This window comes from Balaenoptera borealis (genome assembly GCF_965194805.1).
Source record: "Balaenoptera borealis genome assembly, chromosome: 19".
NCBI classification, from domain to species: domain Eukaryota; kingdom Metazoa; phylum Chordata; class Mammalia; order Artiodactyla; family Balaenopteridae; genus Balaenoptera; species Balaenoptera borealis.
The window spans coordinates 35,633,062-35,650,433 of NC_138878.1; the positions used below are offsets into that span (position 1 = coordinate 35,633,062).

General features: G+C 37.0%; 1 protein-coding gene across 3 annotated transcripts in view; it reads left to right on the forward strand.

The window, feature by feature from the left end:
- The window catches only part of NETO2 (neuropilin and tolloid like 2), a 73,244-nt gene that overhangs the window by 7,658 nt on the left and 48,214 nt on the right, over positions 1-17,372 (forward strand). The window contains exons 2-6 of one of the 3 annotated variants that reach the window (XM_082366816.1): positions 3,707-3,763; positions 6,552-6,692; positions 7,354-7,602; positions 12,847-12,891; positions 12,975-13,102. In XM_082366816.1, the coding sequence (XP_082222942.1) occupies positions 3,707-3,763; positions 6,552-6,692; positions 7,354-7,602; positions 12,847-12,891; positions 12,975-13,102 (620 nt within the window). The remainder of the gene's footprint in view (positions 1-3,706; positions 3,764-6,551; positions 6,693-7,353; positions 7,603-12,846; positions 12,892-12,974; positions 13,103-17,372) is intronic. The other 2 variants (XM_082366817.1, XM_082366818.1) reach the window with 2 other exon arrangements.

Genomic DNA, 17,372 nt, shown 5'->3' on the forward strand with positions numbered 1-17,372 from the left:
TTTAAGTCAGATCTGTACACTGGTTATTAAACTACACTACATTAAACTCCAGAACCAGAGGTGAGGACATAAGTGGTGGACAGTACCTTTTTCAAGCATCAGATCACAAGCAATTCTCTGCATAACCAAACTCTGTGGTTGTGGAGTTTAGAATTTTTATTTTGGCATGGATTTCTGCCTTAAAGAATTAGTGCCTTCCTGGGTACATTGTCTTTGAATTCAAAGTGTGAGGTATTTCTGGATTTGAGAAATTATTGAATTTTGGTAAGAGAAAGAAGGGAACAAGTGGCACATAGATTGGGACTAAGGACAGAACAGAGCACGACAGCACTGCTTCACGTACTAGATAATTCCAGTGTTTGGCATCAGTAGAGTTTGTTTTACTGTCTCAGCCTGATTATAGCAAGCAACTTACAAAGATCCTATTATACAACTAAGCGAAAACTGTTTCTTATGATACCGAATTTAGAATGATTAATAGTCAAAACTATATCACCACAGCTATCACTAAATATTTCTGTCCCTAATTCTTGTGCAAATTTGCCTTATTTATATATCATTTTTTTAATTCAGTGGCACAGTTCATTTGGTTGATAAGAGTTGTGAATAGATTTTTTAAACATTTGGCAGGGGGGAATTGTGAGCAACACCCTAAATAAAGTAGAAAAGATTAATAGGGTTATTTGGTCGTGTAATTTTATTTTAATGTGATTTTTCTACCTCAATTGTATATTCTGTGCAAATTCCATAAATCAAGTGTTTTACAAAGCCAAATTTTTATTAGTCATTATGTAGAATAATTTTCCAGGCACAATTCTTCTTTTTACCATAGTTTTACTGTTGCTCTCCTGGTTTCAGTTTGTTGACTTCTTACTTTCCCTTTCTGCCTGGTTTTGTATTACTTGCTTAAATACTGTGAATTATAAATTTAAAAACTGGTAAATTGTTACGTCTGTGAATCAGGAGGCAAGGTATAATCACAAAATTTTGACCAGTTGTGTATCATCTGACTGGGATGATATGCCTTGGGAAATAGTGTCCTCTATCAAGATACATTGGTACAGATGGTTGTGATATTTGCTGAATTGTCAAATATCTAACATTACCCTAGTTTGTTTGTTTTGTTTTTTTTGGCTGTGCCTCGCGGCTTGCAGGATCTTAGTTCCCCAACCAGGGATTGAACCCAGGCCCTCGGCATTGAAAGCACAGAGTCCTAACCATTGGACTGCCAGGGAATTCCCTAGTTTTTCTTTTTTCTTTTTTTTTTTAATGTATTTTATTTATTTTTATTTTTGTCTGTGTTGGGTCTTCATTGCTGCGGGCGGGCTTTCTCTAGTTGCGACGGGCGGAGGTTACTCTTTGTTGTGGTGCGCAGGCTTCTCATTGCCGTGGCTTCTCTTGTTGCGGAGCATGGGCTCTAGGCACGCGGGCTTCAGTAGTTGTGGCTTGCAGGCTCAGTAGTGTGGCTCGCAGGCTCTAGAGCGCAGGCTCAGTAGTTGTGGCACACGGGCTTAGTTGCTCCATGTCATGTGGGATCTTCCTGGACCCGGGCTTGAACCCGTGTCCCCTGTACTGGCAGGTGGATTCCCAACCACTGCGCCACCAGAGAAGTCCCTAGTTTTTCTTTTTGCTCAGAAATCTTCTGGGTTTTTTGTTTTTTAAAAACGGTTCAAAATTCATTCCTCTAACTCTGATCCAGTGCCAAGATGTTAAGAGTTTGAAGGAAGGATTGTTCCTACATAGCATGAGATCTTCAATACTGCTAGCAACCAAAGAAAGGGAGGGGAAATTAAAGTTGTTGAGAGAAGACAGAGGAAACAAAGGTCAACAAGGATACAGGAAACCAAAGATGAAGATGTATGATTAGATTATAAGATGTAAACAGCGTAAGATGACAAGAACTCTTTGTACATTGGTGACTTTGGGTAGTACATGCTGGGTACGTGCTACTGAGTGAACAATGGCTTGACCATCTACCACTCACTTAACTAGCATCTCTTCAGTGCCTCCATCTCCCTCACCCCTAGACATCCTTTAAGTCACCAATTGCAGTTGACTCTATATCTGAATCATGTTATAAATATCTCCTCCTTCCCATTTACACTACTCTGCTTCAAGACCATATCATCTTTGCTTCCTAAATGACCTCTCTTTTTAAAAATTTAGACTCCACACAACCATCAAGATTAGTGGTCTGAAACACAGATGTGATAATGTCACTCTCTAGTTTGAAAACTCACAGTGATTTCTCCTTGTAGTCAAAGGTCCAAACTCTTTAGCATGGCATTCAAGGCTTTTTACAGTCGGATCTCATCCTACTATTTCTAACCTGATGTACCACTTTCCCCTCCACATGCTAACTGTACTATCGTACTCAGAATTTCACTAACACCGCCTATAGATAAGTGCTCATGGCTCCATGTTTTTGTCTAAACTGTTTCTTTCTCCCTCTCCTAGGTAGGAGTTCTATCCAGTCCCACTAGAATATACCTTTTTTTCCTAAAGCTTTCCTCTATTCCTCTTAACCCCCAGCTGAATGAATGGTTCCCTTTTCTGCTTCATTTGTGCTTTCTGTTATGACCCCTGTTAAACTCCTTTCACCTTGTATTGTAGATTGTCTTTGACAATAGGTTGACTCCTTAAGGACGGCAGTTTGTCCTAAAGTCTATCATTTATTTAGCAGAATGCTTGGCACATATAAAGGGCTTTGTGCAATGTGCGTCACCTCATTTAATCTTCGCAACAACCTTGTGATGTTGGTGTTATTAGCACAACATCCCCATTTTACAAATAAGTAAACTGAGCTGAAAAGGCCTCACAGCTGGTACAGAGCAAAACTTGAACCCCAACCTGGATCCACCTAACTCCTGAAGTCCATTCTCTTTTAACTGTTTTGCTGTATTTCTCCCCTACCTCAATCTGTGTATCCTCAGTGCTTGGTATCCAGTAGGTACTCTGTATGTGCTTGCTGACCGAATGAATAATAAAAACTCCAGTTTACACAGGAGGCTGATAGTGTGGTTTCCGTTGAAAGGGAGAGTGAAAGATATTAGTGCATCATTCTTAAAAATAACATGTTATCTTCAAAACACAAAGATATACAAAACAATATATTGTTCATTGGGTATCAGAAATGTTAAACTTGGGGGCAGGGGGTGGGGAGAAGCTCCATTTTCTAAATAATGCTAGCTTTCGTAATGCAGGACACAGCGTCGTACTGCACAGCTGTAGAGTGTCTTAAATTGATTTCTAGGAAACTGCTGCCCCCTTACTTCTGTCTTTATTATGAATGTTCTCACAAGTCAAATAATCTAATTGAACTTTTACTGGCATAATACATTGCAAAGCTAGCCATTATGCATGTAAAGTCTTTGAGGAGATGGAGTAAAATAAATACAGGATAATTGGGGTCAGCTCAGTTTGTTAAAAAAAAAGTATGTGTTTTTTAATCCATCATAAATTGAAAATGTACTATTAGTGCTTGTATAAATGAGTATAATATCAATTACATTTTTTCTTGGGTTGTCTTAAGTATCAAATAGTAACTCAACATAACATTTAACACTTAAAAATCTTGAGAGTGAATGTTAGTAAGAAATAGGGAGTTTTAGTTCATCTTTTTTTTGTCACCTGATTTTTCTTATAAACTTGGTAAAATCTAATGTAGATTCAACTTTTTAACTTCTCTTCTCTTTTATTTCTCTAGTGTTGTTAATAACAATACTTGTAGTGGAAGGGATTGCTGTGGCCCAAAAGACCCAAGGTAAAGAACTTACAGTGCTAATTTACTGCATGTTCAGGACAGTGGGATGGCTTATTTGGAAGGATTTCAACTTTTGAGTACTATTTCCATAATCCCTCTGGGGTGTTCCAGTGACCTAAGGCTTTCCGTCAACCTGTCAGCCTCAGTTCGGCTGGGTTCAGCTGCAGTTAACTAGAGTAAATTGTTAACATAAAGTCTTGCACTGATAAATTTTAAAAATTGGCATAACTAGTGACTCCTAGAACACTATGGATTATGTCCAAAAATCAAATGAGATTCATGCTTTATCACTAAGCAAAAATAAAAATCCCTTTTTCCAGTGTAGACAAAGGAAAAGTTTTCATCAACAGCTTATTCAAAGCCCTGGGGACCTGTTCTAATTGTCCTTGTTTATGAAAGAGGATTAGCTAATGTGAGTTTTGAGCCAGATATTCATGTCAGAGTTTAGTACATTTCCTAAATAACCTGACTAATTTTTATTTTCATCAAAGTTATACATACACATGACAAAAGTCAAAGCATTCTAAAAAGTTAATTAGGAAAAATCAGTCCCTCAGCCTACCTTACCCCATTTCTCCATGGAGATAGCCGCTCTTAGCTGATTCTTTTGGTATTTTCCTGCATATTTCTAAATAACATACTATACAGCTCTTCTTGGTTATTTCAGTTTCAGGTAGTAGAAAATGATTTTCCCACCGTGCAGGATGAGAATTGAGCCGTTTCATGCACCTCCTCTTCACCACCTACCACGTACAAGTGTTCTTTTAACTTTGCGCCACAGCACCCACATCAGTATTGTTATAATTCTGGTTACATCTCTTCAGGGTTTATGTCAAGTCACCCGTTGGGCTTTTTCAATATGAAAATTTTGCCTTTGGGTGTGGGAAATTTTTCTTTCCCTTTTTTCTTGTTTAATTTTTAAAGTTCCCTTTTCTCCATTTTTCTCTTTTCTGTCTTCAAGGAACTCTTATTATTAGGTTACTTTTTTAAAAAATCTTTTCTGTTTTCCATTTCTCTTTTAACTGTTTTCTTCTCAGTAGTCTACACTGAGACTTCCTCAACTTTATCTGCTAAACCAAGAATTGGAAAACTTTTTTCTATAAAGGGCCAGATAGTAATCGTTTAAGGCTTTGAAGGCCTTTGTAGTCGAAGGAGCACCTATTCAGATCTGCAGTTGCAGGGTGAAAACAGCCATAGACAGAACAGTACACACATGGATGGGCATGGATATATTCCAGTGAACTTGATTTACAATAACAGGCAGCAGGCCAGATTTGGTCCAGGGCCATAGTTTATGGACCTCTGCTCCAAACTTGCTATTTTTTTCATTTCTTCTATTTTTAGAAACTTTCATTTGTTTTCTAAATATTCTTTTTTTTTAAGAGTATGCCTTGTTCTTGTGTCTTATCGATATACATTTGGCCCTTGAACAATGCAGGGGTGAGCAGTGCGGATCCCCACGTAGTCAAAACCTGCCTCTGTATTCGCGGTTCTGCATCCTCACATTCAGCTGACCGCAGACCAAGTAGTGAGTGCACCCACGCGGTTCAATCCCATGTTGTTCAAGGGTCAACTGTACTCTCTTGTTCTCTGAGGAGATTAAATGATCGTTTTGTTTAGTGTTTTTTTTTAATATTCTATAATGTTTGTATCCTCAGAGTGGCTTTTTTGTTTGTTTTTAATCTGTTTTTCATATTAGAGGCTTTCCTCAAATGTCTGGTGCTCCTTGAATGCCTTTCATAGTTATGAGAGGAGCATGCAGATCTGCTCGTTAGCCGTCTGCAAGTGTAGACAGGGCTTCTTTACTGCCACCCTCCCTGGTGAGTGACCAAGTCCACATCCTTGAGTCTTTTTCTTTGGGCTCATTAGATTCCCCAGAAAAGATTAAGATTCCATTTCCTGCTTAGAGGCTCTACATCTGAGGCCTTTGGGAAGTTGAGTGGGGGAAGAGACGGGAAGTGTGGTTCAGCATGTTACCATTCACCTCATCTCCCTGTTTTCAGGTTGGTATTTTTGCCCTCAGCTGTGCCTGGTGTCCCCTGGTCCAGCAACCCTGTTGTACCTTCTCCAAAGAAATAGTCTCATTTTCTGATATGGTGATAGAGCAGCAGCTACCTAGATTTGTGGAGTAGGGAAGGGTATTAGAAATCAAATTGATTCCAAAGAGACTTAACCAAGCCTCATGTTTTTAAAAAGCCCAACTTCACCACCTCTTCCCCCACTGCCAGAGATACCTAGTGCTGCCAGTTGTTACTATTGCATCCACCTCTTTGTACTTACGGGTTTACACCCTTAAAAAAATTGTTTACTGTCGTTTAAGTGGACTTTGAAGAAGGAGCAGAGCTAAATGCATGTGTTCAATCTACAACCTTTAACTAAAATAAAATCCCTTTGTAATCTTTGAATCTTATTTGACTTTGTGTTAAACTAAATATAGAGGTACCACACCACAGATAAATTCCTGGGGTCCTTTTATTTTTATGTCAGAAATGAATTTTATAGCACTTTATTGATTTATCAGATTCTCCCACATGGTTTTGCCCTTGTAAAATCTACGCATTTTATTTCCCCATTCTTATACATGGCAAACTTGTCCTCTAGAGCAAATGCTTCTAGCCAGCACAGCATACCATCTTCACCTTCATTTCACTTCTGCTATATTCAATTTGTTATGCTGAATTTGTCAGTGGTTCTTAAAAATTATATATATGTGTGTGTAACAGAGTGGGCAGTTGTTTGGGGAAGTTGTGGGGGGAACTATAAGTGATGTTTTACATTTTTCCCTAAGATGGACAAAATATTGGAATCAAGCACATTCCTGCAACCCAGTGTGGCATTTGGGTTCGAACGAGCAATGGAGGTCATTTTGCTTCACCAAATTATCCTGACTCATATCCACCAAACAAGGAATGTATCTACATTTTGGAAGGTATTTGACCAATTTCTGTCTTTCATTGGATGAATTTTTACTTATTGTTAAACTAAATATATTGGTTAAATGCCCTGGTTAAACCAGTTTGAACAAAATTTAAATATGTATCTTAATTAAACTATAGTCATTATAAATATTTCTTAATACTGACATTAAAAAAATAATGGTTGAAATTTTATAGGAATTTTGGATCTCCTAAAATATAATTTAACTAGATGCATCAGTATATATGAGAAACTTCTCTGATAAGAAACCTAACCTTACTGGCATCTCTTATTAGGCTTTCTGCAAATTTATGTCCATAGTTACATTATATGTTTCTTTCATTTCTTCTGTTTTTCTATTCATCATGGTACATTGTATCTCATGAACTAAGCATTAGCTTCTCAACTCTAATTTTAATCAATTAAGTACATTCAATTTAATAAATAACATATGCCAAAGGGAAAGATTACTATAGTTCTACAGAGTAGCATTATTATTATATTATTAATACACAATGTAACATTTATCATGAATTTTATATATAACAGTTCTCATTATGCTCCTCATCTATGAAACAGTAACAGAGCAGTTGTTGTGCTTTTCTCACTTGCGTCAGGCCATTTTTACTTTTTCTTGTTTGCGTTGCCCTGATTTGCTTACTCTTATTTTCTAGCTGCTCCACGTCAAAGAATAGAGTTGACCTTTGATGAACATTATTATATAGAACCATCATTTGAATGTCGGTTTGATCACTTGGAAGTTCGAGATGGGCCGTTTGGTTTCTCTCCACTTGTAGATCGTTACTGTGGTGTGAAAAGCCCTCCATTAATTAGATCAACAGGGAGATTCATGTGGATTAAGTTCAGTTCTGATGAAGAACTTGAAGGACTGGGATTTCGAGCAAAATATTCGTTTATTCCAGGTAAAGAAGTTATTGTTTCAGTGGCTAGGTCTTACTCTGGTTTTAGAATCTTAAGGCTAGAAAAGAGATAATTCAGTCAAGGTAATCAAATCAAGGCTTTAAAGAAGTTAGCAAGCTCAAAGGGAAATCAGTCCATGAATAAATAAAAACTTAACAAAAAATTAGAAATAAAACTATGTCACTTGAATTTTGAAGCATATCATAGATGGCATCACATTATTTCCTAGATTTCTATATGTTTTATAGCATATATCAAATGCCAAAGACATCACAATAAATACATTTAAAAAATAATTCAACAAATTGTCTTATTTTCATGATCTATACCAAAAATTATTTTGGCAGGTTTTTTCCATTGGAATGATTCAATTACTCATTTGAATAAACAGTCTCTAGAAAATACTGAGCAATAGAAAGGATAGTGCTCTGCACTTGGAGGCAAAAGATCTGGGTGTGAATCCTTTTTCTGCCACCTACTAGCTATAAAATTTACTGTTAAGCACAGAGCTGTGCCTAAGAGTTGCTGTTGCTAAGACAGGAATATCTTCCTGAGGCCACCATAACTAATTCCCAGAAACTTGGCAGCTGAAGACAACAGTAGTTTATTTTCTCAGAGTTCTGGAGGCCAGAATCCAGCAGGGTCATGTTCCCTGTGGGAACTCCAGGGGAGAATCCATTCCTAGCCTCTTCCAGCTTCTTGTGGCTGCCCCAGCATTCCTGGACGTGTGGCCTCATCACTCCAATCTCTGCCTCCATCTTCACGTCCCCTGTCTTCTCAGAATCCTTAGCTTAATCACATCCTTTGCCTTAAAATGTAATATTCACTTTTTTTAACCTTATAAGGTAGTATTCATAGGTTATGATGATTAGGATGTGGACATATATTTGGGTGGTGGGAGAGCACACCCACCTATCAGCATACTCTATCTTACCTACCACACGGTTATGTGGGAACACTTTATAGTCCTCAAAGCCTGTCTACTGTAGAAATATGCATATCCCTAATGTGGCAGCACAAAGATACACTAGTTATTGCTCCTGTCTTCCAAGAGTTTACAAACTTAATAAGATGAAAAAGTAACTTAATGTAACAATTATATAATTATAAAATTATATAATCTTTTTGCTTTTATTTATGTAAAGATTATATAATTATAGTTATATAATTTTTTTGCTTTTATTTATGTTTTCGTGCAAGAAATTTGCTAACTTAAAAAAATTAAATCATATCCAAATGAAAATATCCATAACCTTATCACCCTATAAGTAAGAAACCAGTATTAACAATATGGTGTGTATCCCTTCAGATGTTTTTCTATATCTGTTTATTTTGTTTATTTTATATAACAAAGATCATGCTATTCTTTCAGCTAGATTACCAGCTTTTTTGCCTGAACAACGTAGTCAACTTTTTTTTCCCTGTTAGTAAATGTGTTAATGGTATTTTTAAGTGTTACTTCAGTATTTATGTTCTCAATGTCAAAATGATAACATTTTCAAAAAGTAAAATTTATTTATTTTTTTTAGAACAGTTTTTAGGCTCACAGCAAAACTGAGCAGAAAGTACAGAGTTACCATATACCTCCTAACCACCCCCCCATACACACAGCTACCTCCAAAACCTAAAACGAACATCCTGCACCAGGGGTACATTTGTTACAACTGATGAACCTGCACTGACACATCATCACCAAAGTACATATTTTACATTAGGGTTCACTCTGTTTTTTGGGTTTTTTTTTAATTGGAATATAGTTGCCTTACAATGTTGTGCTAGTTTCTAGTGTACAGTAAAGTGAATCAGCCATCCGTATACATATATCCCCTCCTTTTTGGATTTCCTTCCCATTTGGGTCACCACAGAGCATTGAGTAGAGTTCCCTGTACTATACAGCAGGCTCTCATTAGTTATGTTTTACACATAGTATCAATAATGTATATATGTCAATCCCCATCTCCCAATTCATCCCACCACCCTCCCCACTTGGTATCCATACCTCTGTTCTCTGGGGTTCACTCTTAGTGTCGTACATTGTATGGGTTTGGGCAGATGTATAGTGACATATGTCTGCCATTACAGTATCATACAGAGTGTTTCCACTGCCCTAAAAATCCTGTGGGCTCCACCTATTCATCCCTCCCACCCCAACCCCTGACAACCACTGATCTTTTTACTGTCTCCATAGTTTTGCCCTTTCCAGAACGTCATACGGTTGGAATCATACAGTATGTAAGCTTTTCAGATTAGCTTCTTTCACTTAGTAATATTTATTTAAGCTTCCTCCATGTTTTTTTATGGCTTGGTAGCTTGTTTCTTTTTAGTGCAGAATAATATTTCATTGTATGGATGTACCACAGTTTGTTTATCCATTCTGTTGAAGGATATCTTGGCTGCTTCCAGGTTTTAGCAACCACAGATAAACCTGCTGTAGACATCCATATGCAGGTATTTGTGTGGACAAGTTTTTAACTCATTTGGCTAAGTACCATGGAGTGCAATTGCTGGATCATATTAAAATTTGTCTTTAGTTTTTGCTTAAATGGATTGTGGTGGTGGTAGCACAAAATTGTGAATGTACTTAATGCCAATGAATTGTACACTTAAAAATAAGTAAAAGGATACATATTATGTTATATATTTTACTTCAATAAAAATAAATTTAAAAAATTACAGGTGTCTAAAAAAAGCTTAATTTGAAAATTCAGATAGAAGACATATATATCAACACACCAGAATGAAAAAATTGCTAGTCTAAAAGATCTCAGAATTTTTAATTAGCCTGTTTAAACCTATTTTAATTCACAGTTTATTGTATGTAACTGGTTGCTCAATTCTTGTTAAAATTGTTTTTTTTGTTGTTGTTGTTTTGGCCACACCATGTGGCATGCTGGATCTTCCCAACCAGGGATCGAACCTGTGTCCCCTGCAGTGGAAGCGTGGAATCTTAACCACTGACTTTCGGCATGGTTATCAAAGTACATGTTGAAAAAAAGTAAGAGGAAAATTTTTAGCTTAATCTAGCATACATCACAGAGACTGTTCTTTTTTAACTTAATAATCTAAACCCAACCTCCCTAAATAAAAGGGAGTGACGACACTTCAGCGATTTTGCAGAGAAATGTCAAAGAGAAATCTAAATTTAAACAGCATTAGAGTAGAAAGTCATAGCAACTATCTGGCAAGTGAATCAGAATTTCTTCACATGGAGGAAAGAATTCTAGGACATTGTCACTATTGCACTAAAATTTCCAGAATTATCCCAGTTACTTCCAGGAAGTAGCAATCCATTAAGAGCCTCTGCCTCAACAAATATCACCAGTAGCTCAGAGAATTTCATTTATTTAAAACATACTAATTTCTCGGGCTTCCCTGGTGGCGCAGTGGTTGAGAATCTGCCTGCTAATGCTGGGGACACGGGTTTGAGCCCTGGTCTGGGAAGATCCCACATGCCACGGAGCAACTAGGCCCATGAGCCACAACTACTGAGCCTGCGCGTCTGGAACCTGTGCTCCGCAACAAGAGAGGCCACGATAGTGAGAGGCCCATGCACCGCGATGAAGAGTGGCCCCCGCTTGCCGCAACTAGAGAAAGCCCTCGCACAGAAATGAAGACCGAACATAGCCAAAAATAAATAAATTAATTAATTATTTTAAAAAGATACTAATTTCTCATCATCGTTAGTAAGTTTCATCCGTATTTACATCCCTAGACAAAATTTACTTTATATGACTTTAAATAACTAGACAGCCATGATTTAGCTATTTATGAATTGTCTATTTATTTTGACATTGTTTTTTTTTTCTTTTAGTGGTAAAATTGTGGTATCATCACGCACACTATAACGGCAAGAAAGAGTAAGAAAGAAAAATGTTACAGTAAGAAAAACTGTCTAGAGAATTAGAATCTAGTCCTGACATTGCCATTATATAGTCTTAAAAAGCCATAATCTCTCTGATTCAGTTTCCTCATCTATAAAACAGAATAGTACATGATCTTCTTGATATTGTCATTAGCATAATATTAAACATAAGGTCTGTAGAAACTCTGAAGTACTATAAAATGCAAATGTAAAGTAATATAGTCTAGAAATCCTAAGCATTTTATTATAATTTATAATTTATCTATATTTTAACCATAAGCCATATGAAGTTGATCTCATGATACATAAAACTAATAGAAGAAAAAGAACTGCCTTTCTTCAAAGAATCTTTACATATAAAGCTGCCTGACTTTGTTTTTTAATATTTTTAAAAGCATTATTCAAATGATTAAGATGTTCGTTTTTTCTTTCAGGCAGTCTAAACTTATTTGCAAAACTCTGACTCTATATAAGACTTTGTAATGTCTTTTGATACTAAAGTGTCAATTCAGTTAATTGATTTAGTTCATAAAAATCAAATACCTGGACAATTTAATTAAATCAGTTATTTTGATATAAACTATTGGTTGTCAATTTTCTATGAACTATTTCATAGGGCAGAATATCCTATATATCATCTAGTCATCTCTCTTTTTCCTGCCATTGTGAAAAAAACAACTTACTAGCTGCTACTGTGGTGGAATAAATTATATGTAACATAAAATTCACTATCTTAAACCTTTTAACTGTACAAGTCAGTGGCATTAAGTACACTTACAATGTTGTACAACCATCACACCATGCATTTCCAGAACTTTTTTGTCATCCCAAGCTGAAACTCTGTCCCCATTAAACACTTAACTCCCTATCTCTCCCTCCCTACAGCCCTGTGAAAACAGTCTCTGAATTCGACTAATCTAGGGACCTCAATAAAGGGAATCATATAGTGTCCTTAACTGTCTGGCTTATTTTACTTAGCATATTGTTTCCAGACTCATCCATGTTGTAGCATGTGTCAGAATTTCATTCCTTTTTAAGGTTGGATAATATTCCATTGTATTATTTATACTACATTTTGTTTACTCATTCATCAATGGACTAGCTACTGCAGTTGACATAGAGTTGTGAGTTTTCAGGTAGCATAAATAAGTTTTTCGTTCATAATTGGATCAAAAGTATAAACGTTATCATTTAAAAAATATTGATCCTATAAGTGAGCACCTCAATATGCTCATAAATAACCAGTGGTCTGTAGTTTACACAAATGAAAGCTTTCTCTTGCTTTGTTATTAAGTGTAGCATTAGACATAATGTAAGACATTAAGCCTTAAAGTAACTCTAAAATACCTCAATGCCAATGACTTTCTTCTTTTCTCTGTTACAGATCCAGACTTTACTTACCTAGGAGGTATTTTAAATCCCATCCCAGGTTTAGTATATTACCTCTTTTTCCTCATGGCATCTAGGATCAGTCTTATTTTCCTTTGAACATCATTCATCTGTTCTTTCTAGATTGCCAGTTTGAGCTGTCAGGAGCTGATGGAATAATACGTTCTAGTCAGGTAGAACAAGAGGAAAAAACAAAACCCGGCCAAGCAGTTGATTGCATCTGGACGATTAAAGCTACTCCAAAAGCTAAGGTAGTATTAAGTATGCAGTCATTTCTGAGAAGAACATAATAAGATGTGATTTGTATAATGTATTATTTTGGTTCATGCAGATACTTATTATTTAAACTGACGTTACAACTTTTTAAAAATTTTATTTCAGTCATGTTATTGAACACCTAGCATCTCAGCATTGTTGTAGTTAAATAAACTACAACATAAACTTCAGGAATGTCACACATACATTAATATTCTTGTTTTAAGATTCTTAAAATCTCTGTGTTCCTAATTGGAGAGTATAGGTATTGATCAGTGTGATCATAGATTCATAAACACCTTTATGAGGAGGTAAAATAGGCCATAAGATGTTAAAGTATCTTGTCAAAGGTCTCAGAGTTGGTTATAACAGTGTCAAAACCAAAACACAAATGTATCATCTTAGTTCTGTGTTCTTACCATGCTGTCCTCTGCTAATCATGTAGAGTTTTTATTGGAAAGTACCACAGGGAAGGATGTTTTTAAATAACTCTTGACAGATTGAGACTGGTTGCTAACTACTTCTGCTTTTTGCTTTTAATTTGTACTTCTAGAAATAGTAACAGTTAAAATTATATTTATTGTTTATATATGTAAACAGAAAAGAAAGAGTGAGGGTAGGAGAATTTAAAGAATTACGAAAATCAAATTTAAAGTTGCTGGTAATATGATGGATGAGATAACCTGAAAACCTACCTATTACAAAACACTTAGAAACATTGGATAAAATATAACAGACATCCTTTTAAAACCATAGAAAAGCTCCAAAAAAGAAGATAATTCTTATGAACTAGAAATGAAAGCGCTATAAATCTGAGCAGTAAACTGAAAACTGAAATTGATGGTACAAATGCCTCTTGCTGATTTCAGTAACCTATGACTACACAAGGGTAGATATGCCAGGAGCTTGGCATCACCCCCACTGAGACAAATAAAAGGCCTAGGGTTCGTGTGGACTTTGAGACGACTGCCACATGAAGCTGTAACCCTCAAAGGGAGATGATTGCCATGAAATGGTAGATTAGAAAAACTCTTCCACTAGCGCAAATTGGTAACAAAGAAGCTTATCCTGGGCTCAGTCTTAAGATGCAGGTGAGGCTGAGGTCTCCCGTAACCGTTTATACCTAGAAACCTATCTTTATTACAGTTTGGGATGTGAATTTACATTCCATGCTCAGCGTAGGGACCACTTAGCCCCAAAATGAACAAAATGGTCCTGGGCTTATTAAACCTTTTGAGGCACCTGAAAAAGATAAATACAAAATAACCATATAGGCTACAGGATTGCCATAGCTAAAACACTGCTGAAGTAAGCTTACAGCCCAAAATTAGAAAACATAGGTGAACAACCCACCATGAGTGAGTTAACAGACATAACAGCAAGAAGCTTCTTAGATCCCCAAGAACTGAAGTGTCTTAAATATCCTACAAGTAGTAATCAAAAAAATGAGAAAGAAAGTACCAAGTATGCTTTTAAAATAACCAAATAGAACTTGCTCAAGTAAAAAGTATAGTATTGAAAGACAGATTTGAGAAAATTACCCAGAAAGTAGCTTGAGGATGGGAGACAGTGGCATTTTATTAAGAAACTTGGAAGAAATGACAATAGAATAATGTTTTCAAAGTGCTAAGGAAAAAAAATTAACTGGCAATCTAAAATTTGAAAATTCCATGTCCAACTAATCTGTCATTCAAGAATGAGGGCAAGGTTTCAAGATGACGGAGTAGAAGGATGTGCTCTCACTCCCTCTTGTGAGAGCACCAGAATCACAACTAACTGCTGAACAGTCATCGACAGGAAGACACTGGACCTCACCAAAAAAGATGCCCCACATCCAAAGACAAAGGAGAAGCTGCACTGAGACAGTAGGAGGAGCGCAATCACAATAAAATCAAATCCCATAACTGCTGGGTGGGGGACTCAGAAACTGGAGAACACTTATACCACAGGAGTCCACCCACTGAAGTGAAGGTTCTGAGCCCCATGTCAGGCTTCCCAACCTGGGGGTCCGGCAACGGGAGGAGGAATTCCTAGAGAATCAGACTTTGAAGGCTAGCAGGATTTGATTGCAGGACTTCGACAGGACTGGGGGAAACAGAGACTCCATTCTTGGAGGGCACACACAAAATAGTGTGCATGTCAGAACCCAGGGGAAGGAGCAGTGACCCCATAGGAGACTGAACCACACCTACCTGCTAGTGTTGGAGGGTCTTCTGCAGAGGTGGGGGGTAGCTGTGTCTCACCGTGAGGACAGGGACACTGGCAGCAGAAGTTCTGGGAAGTATTCCATAACGTAAGCCCTCCCAGAGTCCACCATTAACCCCACCAAAGAGCCTGGGTAGGCTCCAGTGTTGGGTCGCCTCAGGCCAAACAACCAACAAGGAAAGAACCCAGACCCAACCATCAGCAGACAAGTGGGTTAAAGTTTTACTGAGCTCTGCCCACCAGAGCAACAGCCAGCTCTACCCACCACCAGTCCCTCCCATCAGGAAACTTGCACAAGCCTCTTAGATAGTCTCATCTACCAGAGGGCAGATAGCAGAAGCAAGAACTACAATCCTGCAGTCTGTGGAACAATAACCACATTCACAGAAAGATAGACAAGACGAAAAGGCAGAGGGCTATGTAGCAGATGAAGGAACAGAGTAAATAAAACCCCAGAAAAACAACTAAATGAAGTGGAGATCGGCAACCTTCCAGAAAAAGAATTCAGAATAATGATAGTGAAGATGATCCAGGACCTCAGAAAAACAATGGAGGCAAAGATCGAGAAGATGCAAGAAATGTATAACAAAGACCTAGAAGAATTAAAGAACAAACGAACAGAGATGAACAATACAATAACTGAAATGAAAAATACACTAGAAGGAATCAATAGCAGAATAACTGAGGCAGAAGAACGATAAGTGACCTGGAAGACAGAATGGTGGAATTCACTGCTGCAGAACAAAATAAAGAAAAAAGAATGAAAAAAAATGAAGACAGCCTAAGAGACCTTTGGGTCAACATTAAATGCGACAACATTCGCATCATAGGGGTCCCAGAAGAAGAAGAGAGAGATAGGAAGGACCTGATAAAGTATTTGAAGAGATTATAGTTGAAAACTTCCCCAACATGGGAAAGGAAATAGCCACCCAAGTCCACAAAACGCAGAGAGTCCCAGGCAGGATAAACCCAAGGAAAAACATGCTGAGACAAATAGTAATCAAATTGGCAAAAATTAAAGACAAAGAAAAATTATTGAAAGCAGCAAGGGAAAAACGACAAATAACATACAAGGGAACTCCCATAAGGTTAACAGCTGATTTCTCAGCAGAAACTCTACAAGCTAGAAGGGAGTAGCATGACATATTTAAAGCAATGAAAGGGAAGAACCTACAACCCCAGCAAGGATCTCATTCAGATTCGATGGAGGAATCAGAAGCTTTACAGACAAGCAAAAGCTAAGAGAATTCAGCACCACCAAACCAGCTCTACAACAAATGCTAAAGGAACTTCTCTAAGTGGGAAACACAAGCGAAGAAAAGGACCTACAAAAACAAACCCAAAACAATTAAGAAAATGGTCATAGGAACATACATATCGATAATTACCTTAAACGTGAATGGATTAAATGCTCCAACCAAAAGACACAGGCTTACTGAATGGATACAAAATCAAGACCTATATATATGCTGTCTACAAGAGACCCACTTTAGACCTACAGACACATACAGACTGAAAGTGAGGGGATGGAAAAAGATATTCCATGCAAATGGAAATCAAAAGAAAGCTGGAGTAGCTATACTCATATCAGATAAAATAGACTTTAAAATAAAGAATGTTACAAGAGACAAGGAAGGACACTACATAATGCTCAAGGGATCAATCCAAGAAGAAGATAATAACAATTATAAATATATATGCACCCAACATAGGAGCACCTCAATACATAAGGCAACTGCTAACAGCTATAAAAGAGGAAGTCGACAGTAACACAATAATAGTGGGGGACTTTAACACCTCACTTACACCAAGGGACAGATCATCCAAAATGAAAATAAGTAAGGAAACAGAAGCTTTAAATGACACAATAGACCAGATAGATTTAATTGATATTTATAGGACATTCCATCCAAAAACAGCAGATTACACTTTCTTCTCAAGTGCGCACGGAACATTAACCAGGATAGATCACATCTTGGGTCACAAATCAAGCCTCAGTAAATTTAAGAAAATCGAAATCATATCAAGCATCTTTTCTTACTACAACGGTATGAGATTAGA